The sequence below is a fragment of the Astyanax mexicanus genome, chromosome 7, assembly GCF_023375975.1.
Source record: "Astyanax mexicanus isolate ESR-SI-001 chromosome 7, AstMex3_surface, whole genome shotgun sequence".
NCBI lineage: Eukaryota > Metazoa > Chordata > Actinopteri > Characiformes > Acestrorhamphidae > Astyanax > Astyanax mexicanus.
Genome location: NC_064414.1, coordinates 51,866,783 through 51,894,101, shown reverse-complemented (window position 1 = coordinate 51,894,101; position 27,319 = coordinate 51,866,783). Strand labels below are relative to the sequence as shown.

Genomic DNA, 27,319 nt, shown 5'->3' with positions numbered 1-27,319 from the left:
AGGATCACTGATCAGAAACTACAATCTACACATCAACACAGGAGCTAATACATCCAATGAAACTTATTAGTAACACTTTACCATAAGGGTACATTAATAAACAGTCCCAATGACAGAACGTCAACTAATTATTAGCTGACGCTAGTTAAAACGTTATTTATCATTACAACATTTCAAACTAAAGTCTCAATTCATTTTAAATAAAAAAAAATCTTAAGCAATCTTTTTCAATTATTTAATGTTTAAAAATGTCCTAACTAGTGTCAGTTAACAATTAGTTGAGACTAACAATGTGTACTCCTGTCACAGGTACTGATATTTGTGACAATTAATTGTTATAAACATGCTCACCTTTCCTGTCTTATTTTTTTTTTAATGTCTCATTCCATAGTTTGTTTTATTCATTTTAAAATGTCTAGTTGTGGTCTCTAGTATAATTGAATGAATGCAATGTGAAGTTTTTTTGTAAAAAAAAGTGCTCTGGTGTTTCTATTTAGCTCTGCTTTAGTTCACTGAATTAGTGGTCTCTGAAGAAATACAGGATTTGGGGTCTTGCTCATGAATATTCATACATGCAAACATATAGTATTTCACAAAGAACAAGAAAAAGTGGACTTTAAGGAAACAGTGTACTAAAATAATCTATAACTAGTCTTATATAACAAATCTAATACTAATACTAATACTAATATAATAATATAAACAACATACTATAATATATAATATAATATAATTTAGTATAAACAATATAATACAATCATTATAGAGCCCACTCCTACATGAACCTATACCAAGCACCAGTCTTGTACAGCCTGCAACAGCATTTACCCCCCTGCAAAAAGTCACAGTGACCTCAGTGAAATAAACAATTTCTTCCCAATCTGTAAGCAGTGCTCTGATATCTGTACAGTATCTCTGCTATCATTATCACAGACACTACACCAGGATCCTGTTTACACACCTTCATACATTAACCACTTTCAGTATCTGCACTTCAGAGGGTTTAAAGTCCTGGAATTTACTGTGTTAGAGCTCCATTTGAGTCAAAAATAATCCCTCCATCTGAAAGAAAGTAGAGGATTTGTCAACAAATGGCACAGAGTAATGCAGTGCCACAGAATGTTCCCTCTGTGATGACACTCAGCCATAGCTGAGAGCTGAGCAGAAAGTTGAGCTGAGGTTTAAATAAGCTACCTGTGTGCACTCGCTAGAACCTTGTACTAACAATTGTCTGAAAGCCTAACAAGATTGACAATACATCTTTCTTTTATGTCAAAGTTAAAATATATGATAGGAAATATTTTATTTGACTAAAAAAATGCAAAACTGCAGGTGATCTTTTTAATATTTCGTAAGTAATCTTCAAGTGCAATTTATCATATGCAGCAAAATACAAAACAGCATGTAAGTACTGCAGTTTTTTTTTTTTTTACCATAAACCAAACAACTTCTCTCCTGTATGATCTCACATGAGTCTCTTCAAACCTCCCCCAAACCTCCCCCAAATCTCTCCCCCCCCCACCCCCGAGTAAAGTTTCTGTATTCAACTGACCCCTTGAGGGTTCTATACAGACCTGGCAACCTTTTAACGAAGCTCATTCCATGTCATTCTGCAGTTTAAACCATGAATGCAGGAAGGTGTTGGAGAGGAAGATGAGAATTGTTGGACCACATGATTAACGGATAATGGAACAATGAAAAAGAGAGAAAAAAGGCAGATCGCACCAGTGCTTATTTTTTATATACCAAGGATTAGGTGATAATACTGCATATTCCACTTAAAAAAACAATTAATTATTATCAGTATAAATAGTTATTTTTGACCTAAGCAATTGATATGCTGGCTTTTTCTTAGCACCAGTGGTGTTTTCAGTCTGACACACTTCCTACCCTCCTCTCACGCTGTCTTTGATCCACATCAAGTGCAATCTGACTTCAACTGCATCAGAGAAACAGTGTCTGCAACAGAAAAACCACATCAAGTGGAATCCGAGGGGTTTTAGAAGTACAGGTTTACCCTACAGCAACAGCAGGATGCTCTCAGCAGGGCTCCAATTAGAGCTGGACATCCATCACCACTCAGGCAGGTGTAGCTGCAGCGCTTGAACTGTATCTACGAGCCGGTTTCTTCTGGGATCAGATTCTAGTATCTCAGAAGCTGCCATGTTAACAGCAGCGCTGGCAGATGTGCGCAACAGCACAGATATCAAAGGATAAAAAAGATAAAGAGGAGGTGAATTTAACGGTCTCACCACACAAAACACGCACAGGCCTCACAGTATATGGTGACTTAATCGGTATCGATGTACGAGGATATGGCAAAAGTCACGGGACAGGAGCTAGTTCTCATGTAGGCCTGTCACGATAGTTACATTATCAACTTTTACAATAAATGAACATGACTTTAATAATATGTCATAATATCATTGTGATATTGTCTATTGTGGTTATTTGTGTTTGTTCACACACATATATTATATATATATATATATATATATATATATATATATATATATATATATATATATATATATATATATATATATATATATAGAGAGAGAGAGAGAGAGAGAGAGAGAGAGTGAAAAGTATTTTAGCCAGTTATCCAATAATACAATATTGTTTATCGCAATAATTTCTAGAATGATATATCGTCAACAAAACATTCTTATTGTGATTTTTACTCCAATGAAAATGAACGAATGCTGCACTGATGTGTGGGTTGGGATGTGTGTGTATGGAGTCTCTAGCTTTGAATGTAAATGGGATTTCTGCCAGACACACTTGATGTGTTCCAGGGTTCATACACGTTTTAAACAATATATTTCTAGGATAATTTTCATGACTTTTCCATGCATCCAAGGCAAATTTTCATGATTGTGTGATTTTTAAAACATCAGTGCAGACATGGACAATAAGATCAAAAATCAACTAAAACTATAATAAAACTATACAATGTATTATAGTAGGTCTTTAATGAATCAGATATCACATTTTTAATAGCAAAATGTGTCAGATCCTGAGAGCTCCATTGTGTAGGCTTAAAATTATTAAATTAACTCTGAGCTGACGTATTTTTTAACTCAAAATAGATTTTCTCCATCGATAAACTGACACACAAAGATTTCTTGAGCAAATTTCCATGATTTTTTCAAAACTTTGTGTATTTTTATTTTTCCAAAACTTATCCAGTCCTGGAAATTGCTATTTTCAAATCCATGACTTTTCCAAGTTTTTCATGACCGTATGAAACCTGCTGTTCATACAGGTAGTTTCACAGACAGACACTGCCAGTCTCCATCATTACCACACATTGCACTGTCCACTGTGGGTAGTAAATAATGCCTTCGGTTACACAGACTGTCACATCGTCTACCATGAACATGCTGGCTAGTAAGGCAGCACGTTATATGGGGAAAAAATGACAGGATAAGATAAAACCTTACAATGTATTAAGCTGTGTGCATTCCTAAACCATCCTCATAATCAATTTACATACTGGTGTTCATTTTAAATAGCTATTTAAAAAATGCAGACACATATAGGGTAAATTTACTTAAAGTTAAATGTAATATTTGTAGTTCAAGAATTACCCATTCAAGAATTAATTCTTGAAGTAGGTAAATTTCATGTTTGATGGCTGTAAGAGTAGCATTTTAAAGCAAATTAACAGGGTCAAACCTAACCAGGCCAAGTACACCCTCCCAACATGGTGAAGAAGATAGGTTAAACAATGAGACATCTGCATTGCCCACAAAGTAAACAGTGACAGTAGTGATGAGACACTATTTGGAACAGGCTCCTCTGACAGATCATAATAATAGATATTATTTAATAATAATAGATATTTTGGTTGGAAAAACAACCTTCTAGCATTAGGCTTAACCCGTGTTAATGTGGTGTAGTTGCACGGAAAAAAACAAAAAAAGATTTTCCAGAAATAGATTAGAATGTGATGTGTGATCAAATGAAAAATCTAAAAAAAAAAAAAAAAAAAATAAGACTTTTGCAACATAAACATACATACAGTTCATATATATGTATACCCACATGTGGCACGCTCAGAGATCTGGCAATGCGAAACAAAGAAACAAACAGCTGTAATGACTAGCCCTACAGACAATTGATCTCTCCTGTGAAGTCAGTCGTTACCTATATAGCGCACCCACAATAATGCACATATTGCTGGTGCCTGAAACAGTTTTTCCACTCTGTTGTTTGTAGCAGAGATGTTTAGATTGCTAGTGTAAAAATGTGTGTAATCTTGATCAAATACTTTTTAAAAGTAGTCAGCATGAACTAAAAGTGTTCACTGTTAAAACAATGTGAATCAGAATAATTACAAGGCATCAATAAGCAATTACAGTAGAGAACATTTTTCCACACTGTCTCTGAGGGGGATTCCCACCATCTGAGGGCACTTGAGAGCTTTTTACTCTCATTGTAAGCATCCTAATGGTTATGATGAATTGTAAAATGATTACAATATAATACACAATGGTTTACCACATGCATATATTGCTGAATCCAAGAACTTATCTAATAAACCAGGGGGAAACCTACTTATTCTGGTTTTCTGTAAACACACTGTTCTGTAAATTCAGATTATTTAACATTCTAAGCACATTTAGAGTCAATATATCCTATTGCAAAAAGTGTTAAACTTAACTCGACCTGACTGGTATATTATAGATATTCTGAAGTTCTCTAGTAAGAGGCAAGTACTGCAACAGATATAGCAATGGTTGTAATGAATAACTACAGATTACAGTCTGAACACACCCTCTAAAAACACATTCTCTCCATTGTAAAAGTGTAGGAGCAATACAGTTTTTATTAGCTCCATTTGGGAGTAGTTAACTGGGGAACTTTTTGAATCCTTATCAGTGTTTTTATCACACACACACACACACACACACATATATATATATATATTAGGGGTGGACAATATTATATTGTATACAATATATCGTGACAGAAATATCATGATATTTAAAATCCATATCGTGATAAAAGAGATGTTCTGTCTTAAAAGTAGTCTGTTATTTACTGTGAAGTTTTAAGTGTATTTATTGTATAATTGTTTTAGTTTGCAGTTTATATGCATGCACTAAATATTCTGCAATATTATTTGCTGCATTATATTATTTTATGCTATATTATTTATTTTGCCACATTATGATTATTCTGTTATACTATTATACTATATTCCTGAAATCACCTATATCGCCAAGTATATCGTTATCGCAAAAATACCCTGAAATATCGTGATATTATTTTAGAGCCATATTGCCCACCCCTAATATATATATACACAGCATACCATTTGCCTAAGTGGTGTGAAAGAAATGTTCTTTTATTGTAGTATAAATTGGCATTATAATTATCATGACAGGCCTAGCTAGGATAGTGACGATAGCTCAATTAACTTAGACTTAGCATTTGTTTGTTTATCTTCTCTCTGTAAATTTCAGTCATGTAACTTACTAAGAAATTAAAGTAGTACCGTCAATACTACCACAAGGTGCAACGTGATGAATATTTGAAAAGTACAGGCGAATAAATCTTTTTGCTCTGAGGGGCCAAATGGAATGGATTATTTATATACCATACTGAATCTTTGACTTTTGATCCATATTTTCTTTACTTCAGATGTGGGTTTTCGATCTATCATCTTGTAAAATGCATGTGAAAAAAAACACATTTTTAGGGGCAGCTCAAAGTGTTAACTACTCTTTCCTACTGAACTGGACTAAAAACAGATTTCAATCACTAAACAAAACAAGACGCAAACCATAAGCTGCCATAAGTGTCATAAATACAGAGTTTACAACTCTAGACACACACACACACACACACACACAAAAAAAACCATCATACTCACTCTTCGTGCCGCAAATCACCGACAGTCCTGTCCAGTGAGATCATGTCGCTGGCCACCATGTTGAAACCGAACTCCTTGATGCTGGCCTGAACTGCATCTTTGTACTCCTGTCCCAGAACAAAAGGTTTACTGCCCTCCCCTGGACCTTCAGGAATCCCTGGTGGTTCTGGCTCTTTGGGCTCAAAGTTGCCCAGACTGCCCTTGCGCAGCACGGGGTCAGAGTACACGTTACTGTGGGGTTTGAAGGTGATGTACTGTTTCTGAATGATGTTCTGTTGATCCTGGGCTTTGAACTTCGGGTTTGGCTTGTCTGCACCGTTCTTCTGCCGGATGGAGTCCAGGTCCACCTCCACACCTTCTACATGGGGCCAAGGGACGACGGGTTTGAACTGATCGGCTACTTCGTTTTGAGGGTTGGGTGGGAGGTTTGGAGCATCTCTTCCTTCCTAAAACATGAAGAACATTGGCAAAGTGAATCAATGATATTCCATCTCCTAATACTAAAAAAAAAAGGTTAATAAAAAGCCCTAAAAAAGATTAAGTAAATCAGCCAAGGCCAGTTTGATGCAGTTGCACCTGTAGGGGTGCAACAAATAATAGACTTCGCAGACTATAATCATATGAACTGATTACATGAAACTTTTAATGTGTAAAATAAGGAAGAGAAAAAACAGAGTATGGGAGAAGCAATTCCCACATTATATCAAAGTTATCTTAAAGTAATAAAAACAAAGTATCTAAATACAAATAATTATAGCAATTATTATAAGAAAATGCATTTTAGTTTTATTTGTATTTTATATTTGAAGAAAAGTTGATTTAATCAATTAATTTTTTAGTTAAGTTGCTCATCTATTGTTCTCACATTTAGTTAGCAGATTGGTCTTAATATATTTCATATGTATGAACTACTAAACAGTCCTACCTACAAACCTACAACAATAACACCATCTGTGTTAAATGATGTCTTAAAAGTACACTCTTATTGTTGCATTTTCACATGTACCATCATTGCTGCATGATATTTTTACTGTGTCTTAAATGAGTCTACAATGTTACATCCTCTACGCTAGTATTAAATGAACTATGAGTGAAAACTGCTGCTCATCTGCTAGGCTGGTAACCACTTCCTATTTCTCACCACTGTCTCGACCTGACTAACAAGCAGCTGCCAGAACTGCCACATATGGCAGACAACAACAAGAACTGAAGCCATATTCAGATAGCTCTTTGCCATTGCCTCTTTCACTGCTTTGGGGTATAAAACACACAACCATCTATACCCACTCATACAAGATCACTTCTTTACTTCTTACTTCAAAGAAATTCTTCTTCTCCTCTTATTGGCTGACCATCTTAAGCACAAAACAGGTTATTTGAGCTCATTAGCCAAATTTTCTGTAATGTTAAACATCTCATGCACCATCGGATCGCCTTGCTGTATATTTGCATAACCATAGCACACATTTCCCTGCTGCATTGCCAAGCCTGCTGACCAACATGACCATCAATACAAAGTTGACCAACCAACATGAACAAGTTGGTTGATCAGCATGGCCTGCAAGAACAGCATGAACAAAATGCCCAAAATACAACAAACACTACACTGGTTGAGAGCTGGTTAGCCAGTTACCTTACCAGTATATAACATGTCTTCATCAGGATGAGCAGTTCTCAAATCACCCTGACCATCAAAATTGGCCAATAAATACCATCTCCAGCTCAGCTTAGAACATCTAAAACTAGTTATCAGCAAGAACTGGTCTTGAACTAGATTTTTCATTAACAAAATCTATTGCGACAACATTATACTCGCTACCGAAGACAGGCTTAGAACATCTGTTACCAGCAAGACAACTGGGTTTTTCATGACCGCAATGCAACAACAATATACTGGCCATTAAAGACCACCAAAACCAGCTTAGAACATCTGAAACCAGTTACCAACAAGATACCTGGGTTTTTCGTGACCAAAAAACAACATATACTATACAACATACACTATACTGCCCATTAAAGACGGTCAAGGCTAGATTGGAATATCTGGAACCAGTTAGCAGCAAGAACTGGTCTTGAATTAAGAACTGGTCTTGAATTCATGACTAAACTCTATGCAACAACAATATACTCGCCATTGAAGACCATAAAGACCAGCTAACATCTGAACATCTGAAAGCAGTTGCCAACAATATAACTGGGTTTTTCATGACCAAAATGCAATTTTCTTTTGGGATCAATAAAGTGCTATCTTATCTTATCTTATCTTATCTACTAAACAAGATAATTTTACAACATCTGAAACCAGTTACCAACAAGAACTGGACTTAATCTGGATTGTTCATGACCAAAATCCAATCCAAAAACACTATACTATACACTATACCAAAGTCAAATTTAGAACATTTGAAACCAGTTACCAACAAGATAACTGGGTTTTTCATTACCAGAATGCAATGAAACATACTATACTGGCCACTAAAAAAAGACCAGATTGGAACATCTAAAACCAGATACCAGCAAGCACTGGTCTTGAACTGGATTTTTCATGACCAAAATCTATGCAACAACAATATACTCGCCATTGAAGACCATAAAGACCAGCTAACATCTGAACATCTGAAAGCAGTTGCCAACAATATAACTGGGTTTTTCATGACCAAAATGCAATTTTCTTTTGGGATCAATAAAGTGCTATCTTATCTTATCTTATCTTATCTACTAAACAAGATAATTTTACAACATCTGAAACCAGTTACCAACAAGAACTGGACTTAATCTGGATTGTTCATGACCAAAATCCAATCCAAAAACACTATACTATACACTATACCAAAGTCAAATTTAGAACATTTGAAACCAGTTACCAACAAGATAACTGGGTTTTTCATTACCAGAATGCAATGAAACATACTATACTGGCCACTAAAAAAAGACCAGATTGGAACATCTAAAACCAGATACCAGCAAGCACTGGTCTTGAACTGGATTTTTCATGACCAAAATCTAATGCAACAACAATATTCTCACAATTAAAGACCATCAGGACCAGCTTGGAACATCTGAAACCAATTACCAACAAGATAACTGAGTTTTCCATGACCAACATGCAATGAATTACCAGCCTTTCAACCACACTGACCATTAAAAACCTGACTAACTTGTTTAAAACCAGTTACTTACCAGCAAGAACTGGATAATTCAGCAGTTTGGTGAGATTAGCCATAACAATAAATCATAAAGATCATATAGAAAAATAAGAGACTAGCTGAGTAGCTATGTTTAAATAAGTCAAAAACATCAGCAATATTTAATTTAATGTATTTACGTTAGCTAGCTAGTTACGTTAACATCCTACCTCGCTAAGCTAGCTTCTACGTTAGCTAGCCACCTAGCTAGCAATCTCCATGACAACGGCACTGGTTAGCTGGCTAGCTAGCTTAGCACGTATACATACAGCGCGCTACAGCTAGCCAACCGGCTAACCTGAACGTGTAAACAGCGCAAATACAACAAAAATGACCTAAAATAACCGATTAAATCGTGTAAATTCGCGAAATAAAACCACAAAATTATTCATAAGCAACAGAACAAGGCTTACCAGCTTAGCAAAGGGGCTGTCGTCGCCGGGTTTGGGAGATAGAGAAGACCAGAGCAGAACCAGCCCCAAAAACGTACCGATTACCAGCAAACTCCGCAGTAAAAACCCAATTTTCACCCTCATGGTTCGCATAGAGAAAGGAGCAGCTGGTTATCCCGAGGTGGAGGACATTAAAGCCTGGAAACTAAAGCCCCAGACTGAGGAAGACTTGAGTGGAAAGCTTCCGTCTGTTTCAGAGAGAGAGCTGCCCTTCAGAAAGCTGGAGAGCTTGAGAGCAGCCAACGCCACTAAAGCAGGGCGAGCAGAGAGGCAGATCTTCAGCAGCTACAGGAGCTAAAAGAACCTCTGTAGAAGCTCAGATAAGATGAAATCTCTCCACGTTCACACATCTACAAATACCCAAACACCGTCAGAAGCTGCCTGATGATTATAAACACTAACAGACACCTATAACTGATGCTAGCTATGCCTCACTGCTCTAGCTTAGCTAGTTAGCTAACTAGACAAGCTGACTCTGCTCTATACTAATTAATATCTACAGCAGTACTGAGGCTGATCTTAAGCTACGGGAGCTAAAAGAACTTCTGTAGAAGCGCAGATTAGCTGAAATTATTCAACAGCTACTCATAGAAACATCTAAACACCATAAGAATCTGTCTGATTACTAAAAAGACACTTAAACTCTACATAAACTATATATAATGCACAAAATCAAGCTTCAAACTGACTAATACTGAATGTAACTAGACCAGCTGACTCCGATCTACACCATTCAATATCTACAGCAGAATTAAGGCGGATCTTAAGCTACAGGAGCTAAAGTAATATAATATAACACTGTCTACACATAGGCTGACACTAAAACACTGTAGGACTATAGGTCATATACCCTATTATAATGTGCTCTAACTATATATCTATAGACTCTGCTCTATTACTACAGTAGCTATATCTACAGCCAGAACTGAGCTGCTGAAGCTGCTGTAGTTAGTATTCTTGAAAGAGCTCCAGCAAAAAGAGTCCATGTGCCACCTCACACACTCATCCACTCCCACCCACACTGCCACATTCACACCTAACATGAGCACACACGGATATTTGCCTGAAACACACGGATATGCTGACTAGGCTAATTGCCTATCCCCACTGCCCTCTATAGACACCTCTAATGACCCCATTAGGAGACTTCTTACACAGCAATCATGAGTATTAGAGGAAGCTACAGCAGGCAGAAGTCAAGCAGAGGTAATGGCTGGTTCAAGCAGAAGTAACTAATAGAAGCAAAAAGTTATAGTGAAGTAAAAGTTTGTGCACAGTAAAGCTTTCATAGCTTTAAAACTAATTTATATAGAAAGAAAAGTTGAGTCAAATTGAAATACTGGAAAATCTCCAGCATCTATCAGCACAGGAAATAAGGTATTCTAGATGCTGTTCTCTGTTCTGCAAAAAATGTTGAGCCTAAAATAAAATGTTAACCTCAAAATAAAGAAGTGAGACTGACCACACAGCTGTACAGGCTGATAAATACTATTGTTTTCCCCACTTGGTGTAAGCATAAACTTAATGGAAGGCATGAGCTAGTGTTACTTTTTTCTTTGGTTAAAGTTTGTTTCTTCTCTTGTAAAACAGCCATTATGGAGACAGTTGTGTTATAAGTTGCCAGACAAAAATTGGACATACCTTCTCATTCAATGTTTTTCTTAATTTTTTTTCTATTACATTTATTATATACATTTATTAATTTATTTTCTATATTGTAGATTAATATTAAAGCCATGACAACAAAAAGTATTTATCCTCCACATTAATCCCCTGATCAAAACCTGATGAACTGAGATGGTGATTTGAGGTGATTTAATTGGGATGAGCTGCAGCTTCACAGCATGAAGGAGAAGCAGCAGCTCTTTTTCAGCACCTCTAGGAACTCCTTCCTTTAAGACGCTGAGAAAACTATTCCAAGTGACTCCACCTCATGAGATTAAAATACTAAGAGTGTGCAGATCTGTCCTCAAAGATAAATATGCTAATTAGAATAATCTAAATATAAAACATATTCTGGTTTGTCTTCACTATTAAATTTACAAAAAAAAAACAAAAAAAACAAAATGCATTTAATGAGATGAGGTGTGTCCAAACTTTTGACTGATACTGTACTGTGTGTTACACATACATTTGTATATGTTTGTATGTGACTGACACATTTGTAAATACGTTTGTATATGTGTCACATATTTGAATATGGTGCAAATACATGTTGTATGTAAATTGTCCATGTGTATGTTTGTTCACATGGACAATTCTAGTCATTTTCCAGTCGATCACAGTCATTACCATCCACTGCACTGTCCAGCAGAAGGCAGATTCTCACTGAAAACTATAGGAAGCGTTTAGAGGCTGTTATTCCTGTAAAAGGAGGATCTACTAAATATTGATTTGTGCCCTAATTTATGCACCTGCCTAATTTAGTTTAAAGAATTATTGTACACTTTCTGTAAAACCTATAAACTTAACTTCTTAAATATCACTCTGTTCGTCTGCTATATAATATATTTAACTGAAATTGCTGATCTGAACAACCAATGATTTATAAAGGAAAATCATGAAAATGCTAAGGGGTGCCCAGATTTTTACATACCACTGTACATGACACAGTGGATTGAGTTAAATACCCACACAACTTCAGAAATTAAATATGAAAAATGCTGTTACTCCTAATATTTTTCTGAGACTGTCTTATATATAATCTGCTCAGAAAGATATCCTGAAAATTAATATCTAGAACAATAGATCTGCACAATACTGCACATATCGTGCACATGATCCTCTGCAGTTGTTACCAAGAGATACCACAAGATATGTTCACATAGGAGAGAGATCAGATTGAGAGTACAGATAAAGTTCTGAAATCTGTTCTCTGTAACAGCAGACAATAATGAGTCAGTCTGATTTTCTAAAAAATTAACAGCGTTTGAAAGAACATGATGCCCCTATGAATAATAATGAAAATATTTTTGCACTGATACCATTTAAGACCTATATATGGGCCTGGTGAATACCGTATGTGCTCTGACATTTGAAGCAACACTCTGTTTCTGCTGTAAAATTGTGCTGTGAAAGAGGATGAACTGTCAGATGTGAAGTGGAACAGCAGATGGCTGTCCAGAATTAGAACAACACAAAAGTTGATTAAAAAAAGAAAGAAAGAAAGAAAAAAAAAAAAAAAAAAAAGAACACGTCTCACTCCACTTGTATGAAAGGGCCTTAATCCAGCCTAATGTTGTGATTTCTCTATTTTTACACTGACAAAAATGTCAAAAGTCATGGGACAGCAGGATGTAAGTTGTACATGATGTGTTCGCTAAGGAGATTATTCAGAAACACCCACACTTCTTTATGTTGTGAGGTGCTATCTTGTGAGTGAGGTTGCACACTGACCAGTGTGCTCATCAAAAAGGTGACAGGAAATCTGGAAGCTGAAGTGAGGTCTGATAGTGGGTGCAGATGGATAGGACATTTTGGACCATTTCCAAAGCTGTGTGGGTATTTGACATTCCCCAATCCACAGTGTCACATGTGTAGTAGGCTTGCCCCCTACTATGAGTGCATTTATCAGTGCATTCATTTGGAGAATTTGTGCTTTCACTTCATTATATTTCCAAGAAAGTCTTGGAAATTTTACCAGTCATGTTTCTGAGGATAAGTTTATTGCTTAACATGCCATAAAATTCATACAAGTACTGTTGTTCTGGGAAACTATGATAAACTGTCTTTGTTTAAGAACAGAGACCCCCCATTAGTCATTGTATTATATACACCATTAAATACAGAAATGCAAAAACTTCTACATTATCTGTCAAAAATTTCTTTGCTTTTAAATATTTTAATGCTGTTTTGGCTTAATTTTCAGTTTCTTTTCTCTGTACTGTTCCGTGTGCAGTTACCTGGGAATTGTGAGTTGAATCAGTTGGGTTTCAGCGTAATAATCACTGTGCTGTACTCTGGCCTTCTGGATCCAGTTATGTTATTTCTGAGTGTGGTCCTGTTTCCTCCAGGAAGTGGGTCAAACCAGTGGTGTAAACAGGCTTTTTAATAGAAAAAAAAAAAAATTCTAACTCTAACTCTCATTAAAGAAATATTTTTATTTTGTACGTGTTTGTACAGTATATTGTTGCAGCTGTTGTATCTTACTTTTTGATCCCTTCGCCTTTTGTCCTTAAAAACAATGTGAAAGTTCTTTAAATTGTGTCAATATTCATTGAAAATCCATGCAGAAATAACAATTCAATATTGATTTATTTATTATATTATTCCAAATGTGCCCTCTCTTTAAAAGGGAGTAACTGCATGCTATGCTCGTATATTATCATTGTAGCTGGTGCACAAAATGGTCTTAAAATAACAATAAAATAATGTAACACAATTATTTCTGGGACAATATATTGTCCAAACAAAAACAGTTACACACAGTGTACCTACCATAAGTATTAAGTCTCGTACTCCATGCCACCAGCAGTGCTGTGAATATGAAGGAGCAGGTTGGTGGAGAGCGCCCCCAAGTGGACACCTACTGGAACATACCTTTATTTTGATCCTGTTGATGTTTTTTTTTCTGCTTTTAAGAAGAACAGAGTCTCAGACAGGCAGCCTCCACAACAAACACCTAACTGTAATTCACAGTCAGCCCTGGCAGAAAACAACAGCAGCTTTCATTCTGCGATGAACGATAGACATCTGCAGTATGATCTAAATCAGGGGTTCTCAACTGCTCTCAGCCTGTGACCCACATTTTCTTATGGTCATTAAGTCACGGCCCACTTTTATAGAATACAAAACAAATCTATTATTTGAAAAATAGCCTTTAGAAACCCATTTACACATAGATATGCATGCAAAGTGAATTTATGAGCTTTTTTTAGAAACTGAGAAGCAACATGACAACAACTGTATTAAAATTACTACAAAAAAATAAAATTATATAGACATTTTTATATCAAAACTGAACAAAATAAAAAAGGCCACAAAATTAGATATATTTCACTTCTCTGCATACCTCTGCATTCAGAGTACATTTGAAAGAAACTCTCACTGTCACTTTTTCCCCCAATATAATACAACTACAAAATCACATTTTTACTAGCGCTCACTGGGGGTTCTGTATTTTCTATGTTTAATGTTTTACCTGATTCTTTGTCCTGTAAACATGTTTCTGTAAAGCTGCTTTGTGACAACACCAGTTGTAAAAAGCGCTATACAAATAAATTTGTTTTGATTTGATTTGACAAGCTGTCCGCAACCCGGCCAGAACGTATTTGCAACCCACTTTTGGGTCCTGACCTACCAGATGAGAATCACTAATCTAAATACCGTATTTTTCGGACTATAAGGCGCACCGTATTATAAGACGCACTATCAAAGAACGCCTATTTTCTGCTATTTTTCCATACATAGGGCGCATCGCATTATAAGGCGCGTTAAGTGACACTAGAAAGGGTGCCTATATCAAAGTGAACAGGGGTGGCGCCATGTTTCCCTTCCCCCACCGGGGGTGGTCGCTTGCCGGTGGAGCGTCTCAGTATACAAAATATAGCTCTTTCAAAGTCAAACGAGTGCTGGATATTAATCTACACAGATTCCTCTCCTGAAAACTGTTTATTTGGGTGAGTAACGTGCTTCAGTTTATTTACAGTAAGCTTAGATTTCCAGATGTCCACTAAGGCTTGCTGCACCAGCGTTAGCATAGCTATCCGCTAGCACGCTAGCTAGTCACCTAAACTAGTAAGTTAACCCAAACTTAAACGACAGCGTTACACTGAGTAATCCTGCGTGTTCTGGTAAGACAGTGAGATATTAGCTAGCGATTCGTCCCCCGTAGCTTGTTTTAACACGGTAAACAAGCAGATTACAGGCTGATAAAACTCACCTCTGAGAGAGTTAGCGCTTAGCATCTAGCTAATGCTAGCCAGGCAAAGCAGCACAGACTTACAGGCCGATAACTCACCTCTGAACGGTGAACGCTTAGCGATTAGCATCTAACTCTAATAATACTGCTCCAGCAGTATTAAAAGTGCTAAATTTAGAAAATACTGATCTCTGAACAGTGAAAAAGCTAGCTAGCTAAGCGGTTAGCATCTAGCTAATGCTATTTATTGCTGCTCCAGCCTCGGAGCGGCACGGCTCTGCACCGGAGTGTGTGTTTACTGCTCCTTACACCTGACGGGTAAAATTTAGATAATACTGATCTCTGAACAGTGAATAAGCTAGCTAATGCTATTTGCTGCTCCAGCCTCGGAGCTGCACGGCTCTGGACTCTGTATAGCACTGAAACTCTGTATAACGCTGCACGGAGTGTGTGTTTACTGCTCCTTACAACCTGACGAGTAAAATTTAGATAATACTGATCTCAGTGAATAAGCTAGCTAGCTTAGCGGTTAGCATCTAGCTAATGCTATTGCTGCTCAGCCTCGGAGCTGCACGGCTCTGGACTCTGTATAGCACTGAAACTCTCTATAACGCTGCACGGAGTGTGTGTTTACTGCTCCTTACAACCTGACGAGTAAAATCCATACAAAAGGCGCACCGTATTATAAGACGCACTGTCAATTTTTGTGAAAATTAAAAGTTTTTAAGTGCGCCTTATAGTCCGAAAAATACGGTAAGCCATTCCAATGAATAACAATATAACAGATATATTTAAATCGGACTCATAATGACAGTTTATGGAGCGGACCATGTCTGGCTCAGACAGTATGGGCTCAGGGAGAGACAGGCTGGATCTTCTGAACCATTACAGCTTTACGCAAGTCCAAGATATGCATTTAATAACGTTTAGAACATTTTTAAGAAAAACATTTTAAGCATTAAATCTAAAAATAAAATATTATTTTGAATTTTCATCAATCCAGCACCTGTTCAACGAAATTGAGTTAGAGTCAGTGTGTACTGTATATAGTTAACCAGCAGAGGGAGACAAATCCTCACTTTAAAAAGCAAAACACCTGCATAGAAACTAGTAGGCATTCTTGTCTGTACTGTTAAACAATACAATTCATTAAACTGGATCACTCTATCATAAAAAGAGATTTCTTTCGAACACAATATCATACTGTTTTGTTTAGATTGACTTTATTCAGAATTTTGATGGGAGGAACTGGGGAGGGAGGAGGGAGGATGTGGCGATGAAAGAACAAAAGTAAAACAACTGATTTCATCATTTCATTTCTTGAGGGCAAATCTCATTATCAGCCATTCCCTTGATGTGGTGGTGAAGAAAATCGATTATAAGCATAATAACTTATCCTTCTGAAGATACTACCAAATAAATAGAAATAAATATACAGTTTAAACACACCTCCTGGAAACCAAATGGCAGTACTAAAAACAGCAAATCACGTCCGGTCTCCTGTACAGTACAAATCCACCTGGCGATACTGAGAGAGAGAGAGCGAGCAGCAGTGTTTAACGTTCATCGTTTATCAGACTCGCTGCTCAAATCGCTGCTCTGGATTTCAGTGTGTTAGATATGCCCGTGGTGAAGGACCTCCAGAGACAGATACAGAACCAGTCAGAGAGAGAGGGTGACTGTGCACAGGTTCTCCTGGACCTGCAGGGTGTTTGTGAGTTTCCCATCAGCCCTGTGTCTCCCAGACTCCGTCCGGTCCAAGTTCCCTTCCTAACGAGCCGAATCCACGAATCCCCTCCCTCGTCTGCTCCGGCACCTCGCGGGCGGTGGATGGGGTGGGGCAGTACGGGGCCACACTCGGACGCTAAGTACATCTACCCCCCATGCTAAGTGTCGCGAGGGCCAGTCCCCTGGCCGACTGCGCCTCGGGGTCCGGTCCTAGGAGCTGGTGACACTGTTGAATTTGTCCAGAATGGTGGTGTTGACTCTCTGGAACAGCCACTGCTGCGTCTCGGACTGGGGATTGCACTTGTTCATGAAAATCCGCTTATCGGCAGGGCTGCAGTCCATGCAACCGCTGCTCACCAGGTGGTAAAGAGACTTATCCTACAAGCAGGAGAAGAAGAAGAGAGAGAGAGAGAGAGAGAGAGGAAATAAATAAATAAATAAATAAATAAGAGTAAAGGGGAAACACAGTGGCAGTGACTCTGGCAGCGGTCTAATCCTTCTCTTATCTCCCGTTCTCCTTCAGTCAGATTACAGGGCCAGAACTGAGCAACCAAAACCACTGCGATTTCTACACCCCCCACCCCGATACCCCCCTCCATAATCAGAAAAGCTGACTTCATTTCATGGTTTGGGCTTGGAAGTCAAACCAGTGAGAAAGCTCAGAGCACCAGAGAGAGAGAGAGCAGGGAGAGGGACAGGGGATGAGAGAGAGAAAGAGAGAGAGACAAAGGGAGAGAGAGAGAAGAAATTAGAGAGTGTAGAGAGAAATAAAAGAATAAAAATAAAGAAAGAAGAAGGGCATTGCAGAGAATAGAAAAGAAAAGAGAATGAGAGAAAGTAAAGAAAGTATAAAGTAGAGAGTGAAATAAAGGTAGAAAGAGATTAAGAAAGGAAGAGATAATAAAGAAAGTAGGGGGTCAGAAAAGCATAGAGAGAAGAATGCATATAAAAGAGTAGAGAGAGAAATGAAGGAAGAAAGAAAGTAAGACAAGACAGATAAAGATGAAATCGAGAGAAAGCAAGAGTAAAGAAAGAGAGTAAAGAAAGTATAGGTTTTAGATTTAGACAAAAGAAGAATGAGAGAGATAGAGAGAGAGACAGAGAGAGATACAGAAAAAGAAAGAAAGTACAGGGTTGAGAGAAGAGAAGCATATAATGAACATGAGCGTGTGAGAGAGAAAAAAAAGGAGAAAGAAAGAACGTAAAGTTGGCAGAGAGAAGAGAATAAGAAGGGCAGTGTATATGGAGAAAGTAGGAAAGAAAGAAGCAAGAAAGGGAGGTAGAGAAGGGAAGGAATGTTGTCAATATTTGAAGCTGCAGGTTGTGAGCATGCTAAGCAGAGTGTCAGGTGGGAGGAACAGAGGCCGTGTCCCTGAGGGAACGCTGGGATTGGACAGGGGAACCGGAGGAGGAGGTGCCTCAGGGCTCCAGCTGCAGCCCTCTGTGCATTTTCCTCTGGCTGAATTACGGCTCTCTCTGCCTCGGGCTCCTTCCCTGCCGGGCCCACCTCTGTCCTTTCAAGTGCATATTGCCTTTCTGCTGCGCCGCCATTGACCTATCCCACAATGCTGATGATTTCTCTAGTGGAGCCGGGATGCCCTGCGAGAGGAAACAGCTGGGTGTTGCTTCATATTCTCCTGCTGGAAGGCTGAAGAAATGCAGGTGCCATATCAGTCTCCATTATTTATGGCCGGCCGTAATGTGGACCTCGGAGCAGTGAGCGTGGCTGTGTGGAGCTGCGCAGTAATAAGGCTACCACCTGGTCCTGGCCCGGCCCTGCAGCTACGGTAAAACGGGTTATACTTTATTGACCACGCAGAGTAAGGGGAATTTCAGGCCAGGAAAGCGAAGCAGCAGAGTTTTTCCCTTATTTCATAAGGGAAGCTGGAATCAGTATGTGAGTGAAAATCAGTGTATCAGCAGTGTGTATCAGCACCTCTCTTTCTATACTATAGAAGCAAACTTTAGACATTGAACATAGTTTGGTTAATTAACTGTATCTGCACTCTTTCTACTTTTCTACTTTTCACCTATTTCATTAATTCAAACCGTATTTTTGCATTCAGTCATATATAAAACACTGCTGTAACATTGGCCTTCGCTATTCTGCAGGCTGCAATTGAGGCTTACAGTGTTTATATTGTGCATTATGACCAACAAATATAAAGATATACATTAATTTGGATTATTGTGTCTATTTATTGGAGGCCCAGTTCATTCATATACAGGTGTGTATCCTTGCAGTAGTTCTAGGTTTGGAAACATTCATTTTTATTTTAATATGTAAAGGCAGAATAGGTGAGCCTTGAGTCCAGCGTTTATTAACAACCATAGCCTAGAACCTCTCTCTCTTACTCTGCGATGTATGATGTTAATACGACTTTTCACCTACCAATTCCATTAATGGATGTTCTGATTGGAAATTAAATGAAAGAAAAGGTGATCTATGACCGTATCTGTGTTCAGTCATTTTATCCAATGTTGTAATATTGGCCTTGGCAGTTATGCAGTCTGCAAATGAGGCCGAGATTTAATCACAGTTTTTTTTTTTTTTTTTTACTGTGACCAACAAATATATAATATATAAAATACTAGTGCATACAATTTAACTGAAACTTTTATCCACTATTATTGTAAAGCAAATTAATCATGTTAACAAGTTTGGCCCCAGCTTTCTCCTATAATTCCCTGTTTTCATAGAGATTGATGGTGTATTAGTGGTTTTGTTCCTTTTGTATCTGTAAGAGTACAGTTAGAGTAGATACAGAATCAGCAGCACTGTAATCTGTTGTACCCATACTGCTGCGTAACATGCCTACACATTGCCAAGGGGAGATGGAGTTCAGCACAACACCTATTCTTTTTCTTCTAGTTTGTTTTACAGTTAAGGACTGCCTGCCTTAACTTGCTGTAATTGGTCTGAAAGTCTGAATCATCTAGAAAAGTGCTTTCACACTGCAAACAAACTGAACCACGGTTCAGTAGATCCCAAATCTACTGATCCCAAATTTTGATCCTTTGGAAAAGTCCAAACTTTCAAACCAAACAAGATTTGTGTGAAAAAGATACACATTAAATTTGGTTATTTTGTGCACATGAAACAGGCCTAGTGTGTGTACATACGTGTAAGCTATAGCTCCCCATTATCTCTTTGTACTGATGTTTTTGTTCTGTTATTTGTTTGCGTTGTCCGGGTCGACCAGAGAAGGACATCACTTGTTATAAAAAGCTCTATATACAGATGCATCTCAAAAACTTTAGACTTGATAATAAAACACAGTGGATCAACATCAGCAGATGACATGTCTCTCTAAACCATCACTGATTGGTGTAAACTTCACACTAGACCTCGAGCAGTTTGGACTGTGTGTCTCTCCACTCTTCCTCCAGACTCTGCTCCCTTGATTTATAAATGAAATGTAAAATTTACTGATGATCAGTGATGGTTTGGAGAGAGATGTCATCTGCTGGTGTTGATCCACTGTGTTTTATTATCAAGTCTAAAGTCAGTGCAGTTTTGTTTCCCCACAAAATCTTACAGCACTTCATGCTTCCCTCTGATGTGGATTTCATTTTCCAGCATTTGGCACTCAGTCAAAAGTACCAATTGCTCTCATATAATATTCTAATTTAGTAACTTTTCAATGATATTTAAATTTTTTGAGATGCACCTGTAAATACATTGTATTTAACTGAATTGTGTAGGTGTTTATGTGTGTGTGTGTGTGTGTGTGTAGCAGATAGCCTGATGTCTCATTGTGAAATCACACTCTTAGATCCACTTAAGAAATTCCACTGGAGAGCAGAGGGTGATTCCCCCCAACCTTGAATGATAACACTTTAACGACTTTTACGACCATTTGCTGAAAACATCTGTCTCGCTAAAAGCATCTGAACAAAGACCCATAAACTTTGGGGATTAACATGTCACCTGCTGATCCGCTATCTTCGGAGCACACCTCTTAAACAGTCACATCTAATTTACACACTCACGCACACAGCATGACCCTTTTACTGGCCCAGGACCCGTGGACCATTTAACAAGACAATACTGCCACCCGCAGGAGAAGAAAGGAACTTTTCTTGGAGCACGAGGCTATGATCGAAAAATTACATATGTATATGTTTTTACAATAACTTAAATAACTGTTGGTTAATTCTAATATTGTGAGAAGCAGGGTATCAAGCAATGTGATGAAACACTTTCTAATCAAGAGAACAATTTTGAGGTTTACCTTCATTTTCTTCTACAGGTTCCAGGCTGAAGAATTATGTCTTGTTTGTCATTGGTTGAACTATTGCAACTAGTCAGCGTAATTTTAACCTTTGCTTTGGTTATATAGATACATTTTCCTGTTTAGTAAAGAACAAAGTATGAAAGTATAAAGGTATAGTGAATTTCTGATTTAAAGAGGTCTGAAATTATGTTAACCAGAGCAATGAGACCCGCATTCCTTAGTGGGGGAGAGGTGTGAATTACGACGGCCAGAGTTCTTATCTCTTCAAATACACAAGAGAGTCTGCCTTTTCAAAAAGGAAATTTAAGGCTGAAAAATGTTAAAACATTAAAAACAAAATGTGTTCTTAAGACGTGAATGAACATTAACTACAAAAAGAATACGGATGGCAACAAACTAGCAGTCTGGTTAAAATAATTACTTAAAAGCTATCAGGGCATGTTTCCACAATACTTTAATCAGGTTAATAACCAAATCTTGAATTAATAAGTTTAAAGTTCATAACGAGTTTCTTTCTTTCCTTTCTAAGAGTCCGATGCGTGGAAGTTAGTGTATTCCCTGGTCATGTGTTATATTTCTTTCCATTCTTACACCTCAAAATCAACTATGATTATCTAATTGTCTGGTTAGGATTTCAGTTCTGAGATGTTTATTCATATCACTAAAATGCTATGCAACAGTGGGTGAATGTGGGGAAATTGTGGGTTTTCTATGTCAAAGTATATTTTAAATAAGCAATTGTTTAATCTGATCATTTAAGAATGTTAAGGTTTAAGTTAATAAAAGAAAAAAAAGGGGGAGTCGTCCAGGCAAGACTCCACCTACCTGGAGCTGATTGGGTTTTTAGAGATTATACTTGCAGTTAGGAAACCTATCACAAGTTAGGGCCAATACGTCACGAAGGGAACGTGTTTTCCAATAAAGGGGGATGTTAGTTCATTCAGTTCGTGGTTCGTGGTTCGCAGTTCGGAGTTCGTGCGCTTTTTAGGTTTAGTTAAGTTCAATTTTTTTCTTAGAAGTAATTTTAACTTAGAGTTTTAGTTAGAATTTTGTACTCTCTCTTTTGTTTTACTTTCTCTTAGATTCAGCTTAGTGATTCTTAAGTTTTTGAGTCATAGATCTAGCTTGAGCTGCGCTTGCAGCGCATCCGCGCTGACCAACACAAGTCCAGCGATTATCAACAGAATTAGAGAATTAGGTGCTTCCAGCTATTGAAACCACCTTAGCGCTACGGAGCTGCCTATAGTTCACCGCTCATCTTTAGCGTTATACATCGCTCGCCGTACCAGACCCAGACGCGAAGAGAATCCTGAATCAATCAGCTGCCCGGAGCGATCGCTCCCGCTTGCCGTTGGAACCGAAGCCCTGCTTGCACCGTGAAGTCCACCTGAAGAACCCGCTTCGGCCACTTGGATCGAGCTACCCTTCCTGGCGGTCGACACCAACGGTTCCCTTCGCGGCAGAGACGACACCGGTTGCCCGAGGCCGGTCAACGCAAAGTGAGGCGCTGGTTAAATCTCTAATTCTCTGGTGGCGTTCTGTTGGTCTGGTTAGGTTGAGTCTTGCTAAGTTTTCAGTTATAGTTATTCCCGGTTGAGAGATGGTGGGATCTCTGTCAGCTCCATAGTTCTAATGTAATCTAGTTTAACTCAATTAGCTTGGATTTAGAGCGTTTTGCTTCTTTAGTAGTTAGTTCGTTTATAGCAGTATATAATCACTTATAATCTTGTTTAATCTCCTAATATTCTTATAGTGGGTTTAGTTATTCATATTTAGGTTTATCTCCTAGTGGGTTATCATAATTACTTCCCCTTTGGTATATTAAACTGGGTATTGATTTGTTTATTTTTATCTACTTATACATTTCTGTTGTTTGGGTCTAAAGTGTTTTGAGTTATTCATATATGCGATGAGAAGGTTTGGTTGTAAGACTGTTATCATCAGCGTGCTTGAATTTCACTCTGAAATTGTTGTTTGAATTATGCCCCTTATCTAATTCTGCATATATCCATGTATTACTTTTATTCTAAATAAACATTACTTGTTTTAGCCAATTCTTGACTTAAGTGTGTTCCTCCCGTGGTTCAAAGACTTTCTGAAACCGACAAGAACTCACCCTGAGGTTAAATATAAATTTTGTAGCTAGCCGCTACTGGCGCCCTATTAACCTTTAATATTAATATTAAAATTAATATTGATATCAGGTAAATAGTTCGGTATCCCTTGTAACCACTACATGTGTGTGTATGTTACCTTGCGGTAGCTCCAGTGTTGGTTTCCCCTCATGCCGTGGCAGTCGTACAGGGTGACGGGGCTGCTCTGAGAGATGGCGTCGAAGCAGAACTTCCTGGTGTGTAAAGGATCCCCGGGCCTGATGTCCTCCCTCCAGCCAAAGGTGAAGATCTATGGAAAGTTGGCACACACACCACATTACACTCTCTACAGCTGTACTGGTTCATTAGCTACACTGTGATTTTGCTGATAGAGCAGGGATGTCCAGCCTTGTTCCTGGAGATCCACAACCATGTCGAGTTTAGTCCCAAATCTAATCTAATGTACAGTAACTAATGCACTAATTAGCACTACTAACAGGCCAGTAGGCATGTTGTACTGTAGTTGATTATATTTGGTTTAATTACATTGTAACAGCGATACAAACCAGTTCGAAGTGCATCATAAATCCTGTTTGTACAGCGTATAATCTAAACCTAAAAATAATTCAATTAAATGTAACAATGTCTTTAACTATGCAATTATGTAACTTAAATTAGAATGTATTAAAAAGCAATAATATTAACCAAACTGTTGAGCAGTTCTGAAAAATAGAGCTATAATCTCTTATAAGATGTAACTTGTAGTCGCAGCACATTAGCTGTAGATGATTAGAACATGGTCAGAGAGGATATGGGACGAGTCTTTCTCTTATTTAAACTTATTTAAAGTGATTGAATCACCATGGTCAGACCCAAAGAGCTTTCTGAGACCTTCAGAAAGAAGGATGTAGATAAAGATGAGTTGGAGAAAGGGATTTAAAAAAGCAAAATCGGAGCAATTGTGTATTGTATTATATGGTGTTTATTATATGTGTTTGCATTATATGGTTATTACATTATATGTAGGATCATCTTTTAAAAAAATAATACAGTTAGCAGAGGTGGCTCATGCGACATGACAATGACCTGATAAATCTACCAAGCAACAGCCCAAAAGAGTTTTGGAACTGGCACACACAGCTGAAAATATTCTGAATGGAGGAGTGGGGGAAAAATGCTCCAGTCAGTGTTAGCAGACTTTTAGATGCCTAATTGAGGTAAAATTGAGGTAAAATTCTAGCTCCCATATGTCAAACACAAGGCCTGTGCTCCACAATTTTTATTTTGAAATTCTATTAATATTAGCCTTATTTCACTACAATCCTCATCATGCATATCACAAAAATATCTGAAATTGTTTAAATAAAGATATAATAAGTAAACATTTTCCGATTAATGATGTGCCATATCATTCACAGTAATACTGTCATAATTTGTACGTTGTACGTTACAAAACAGACACAAATATACAGATTTTTTATTTCTATTGAATGTTTGCAACTGTTAAATCAGGGTTTGTACGGTTATGAAAAACCTGGAAAAGTAATGGAATTTGAAAATAGCAATTTTCAGGCCTGGATAAGTTTTGGAAAAATAAAAATACCCAGAAAGTTTTGGAAAAGTCATGGAAATTTGGTCTACAAATCTTTGTATTTCAGTTTATCGACAGAGAAAATCTATTTTAAACTACAAATACATCAAATACGTCAGCTCCGAGTTAATTCAGTAATTCAAGCCTACACAATGGAGCTCTTAGGATCTGACACATTTTATTATTAAAGATTGTGTGTCAACATTTTATCTGATTCATTTTAGACCTACTATAATCAATTTTAATTGTAGTTTTAGTTGATTTTTGGTTTTATTGTCCATGTCTGCACTGATGTTTTAAAAAAATGTATGGTGATGAAAATTTGCATTGAAGGCATGGAAAAGCCATGGAAATGTGTTGGTTAAAAGTGTATGAACTTTTATGAATGTAAATTTATTTGTATAAATGTAAATTTATACAAAAAAAATAGTTTATTTTATTGCAGCATTATGTTGCTGAAAGTAATAAAATACTTTTTAGTGTTTTGTCATAGAATATCAACAAAAATATTGTTTACAAAAATATTGTGCAATATTGTGATATTATTATTGAGCTGTATCCACACCCCTATTTCAGATGACTGTATTTAACTATGCGATCATGTGAATGTAATTTAAACATGTAGGAAAACAAACAAACAAACAGCAGTAATATCTCCAGACCTCAGATCAGTGTGAAATATCTCTGAGACTGGAGTTCTGCAGCAGGAGCGCACAGGCTGTTATATATAGCAGGCCTTGGTAACTGAATTCCAGGCCTAATGGCAGATTTCAACCTTTCTCGACATGTAACTGTTCTAATGAGTTACTGAACACCTCATTACATTTGAGGCTAATGACTGGGATCTAATGAGGTGTTTTGTGACAGACGCTCCCCCGGCTGAAGGATGCTGCTCTCCAGACTGCGCTACCTGTTCGTGTGCCCAGGTTCTCTCTGCTCCCTCCTTCAGGCAGGTGTCGAGACGGAGCTCGGTGCCTGTCGAGCCGTGTTTGGAGTCGACGCACAAACCCGACGCGGCGTTGCGGATCTGCGCACACAGAAAAGCATAAGGAGATCAATAGGAATATCATTCATGCACACTTCTGCTTCCTCAGGGTGTATAGAATACCAATACTCTGTTCTTTCTGTTGTTTGTTATTTATGAAAAACTGCTGATGCCTTGCTTAAAACAGCAAGTTTTGGATATTTTTCTCCATAGTTTTAGTTTCTGTGCCAACTTTAAGTCAGCTCTGTGAAAGAGTATCTTTTCTGATTCATAATTCATATTCATGTAATTCAGGTTTTCTTACTTATATGGGTGATTGTACTATTAGAAAAACGTTCATGATGCCAGGTTATAAATGATGCTAGATATACATATACTTTTTTATATGTGACAAAATATACAGCTGTAATTGCTCTGAAAATGTTTAGGCATCAGTACATTGCTGTTTTGGCCTTGTTCCCAACACAGACTTTCAAACCTGTTGTAATAAAATGATAAAAAACATGATTAATGTTGACTCAACATTGACACAACAACCTGTGACTTTGGTAAGGAACGCATTAGATGGCGTTTGAGGAAAATGTAAGCAGAGGTGGACCATGCACCATGACAATGACAAATGACCTAATCCATCCAGCAATGGCTCAAAAGAAAGAGACAAAGTTCTGGAATTGCCAAGTCAAAGCCCAGATCTGAAAACACACAGATGAAAGTATTCTGCTAAGAGGAGCAGGAAAAGATAGTCCTAGTCAAGACTCTCAAATGATAAACTCTCATAATATAAATTTAAATAACTTATGATGTTTTGTTTGTTTTTAACAGTTTAATTATTTGATGTTTTGTTTGTAATTTAGTTGTTTTGCTTGTTATTTTCTCTTGAAATCATATTTCTTGCATTGATTGACAATTAACTCATACTGGTAAACTCTTAAGTTGTTCAGAGTTGGCTCTGGCAGGGAGTCTAGGGAGAGAACCATCATTAAGTCTTTACTTTAAAGCATGTAAAAACTTTCTTCATATATTCACAAAAAAATTATCAAATTTATCAACTGTTGAGATATAAAAAGAGCTCCTAAATTCAAATATGTGGATGATGCAGAAATACCTATTTAAAAGCAATAGAGAACAATTAAGTGTTAGTTCACATAGATGAGCCCTGACACTACAGCATTATAAACTGCCCTTCAGAAATATCGATATCTTCAGGGTTCTCAGATAAGATGAGAAAAACATCTTTGTTACTCTTAGATCTATTTTATTGATCCGGATGGAAAACACAAGCCATTATACATGCAACGTAAAT

At 37.4% G+C, this 27,319-nt stretch overlaps 2 protein-coding genes and 1 long non-coding RNA gene across 6 annotated transcripts in view; 1 reads left to right on the top strand and 2 right to left on the bottom strand.

The window, feature by feature from the left end:
- galnt7 (UDP-N-acetyl-alpha-D-galactosamine: polypeptide N-acetylgalactosaminyltransferase 7) overlaps positions 1-10,166 on the bottom strand; it is a 49,925-nt gene extending 39,759 nt beyond the window's left edge. For both annotated transcript variants that reach the window (XM_049481390.1, XM_049481389.1), the window contains exons 1-2: positions 9,483-10,166; positions 5,885-6,330 (exon numbers count right to left, since the gene is read on the bottom strand). In XM_049481390.1, coding sequence (XP_049337347.1) covers positions 5,885-6,330; positions 9,483-9,614 — 578 coding nt within the window. In that variant the 5' untranslated portion in view covers positions 9,615-10,166. The remainder of the gene's footprint in view (positions 1-5,884; positions 6,331-9,482) is intronic.
- A 165-nt stretch (positions 10,167-10,331) lies between these two features.
- LOC111195934 (uncharacterized) lies at positions 10,332-26,523 on the top strand. 3 transcript variants are annotated; one of them, XR_007439997.1, is made up of 3 exons: positions 10,332-10,727; positions 23,611-23,742; positions 25,899-26,523. It is a non-coding gene; the product is annotated as an uncharacterized LOC111195934 (long non-coding RNA). The 3 variants fall into 3 exon arrangements; XR_007439998.1 differs by lacking the exon at positions 10,332-10,727 and adding an exon at positions 14,845-15,139; XR_002651878.2 differs by lacking the exon at positions 10,332-10,727 and adding an exon at positions 18,622-18,896.
- The window catches only part of galntl6 (polypeptide N-acetylgalactosaminyltransferase like 6), a 313,700-nt gene continuing 302,963 nt past the window's right edge, over positions 16,583-27,319 (bottom strand). The window contains exons 11-13 of the mRNA XM_007232148.4: positions 25,942-26,058; positions 23,601-23,750; positions 16,583-17,487 (exon numbers count right to left, since the gene is read on the bottom strand). Coding sequence (XP_007232210.2) covers positions 17,320-17,487; positions 23,601-23,750; positions 25,942-26,058 — 435 coding nt within the window. The 3' untranslated portion in view covers positions 16,583-17,319. The remainder of the gene's footprint in view (positions 17,488-23,600; positions 23,751-25,941; positions 26,059-27,319) is intronic.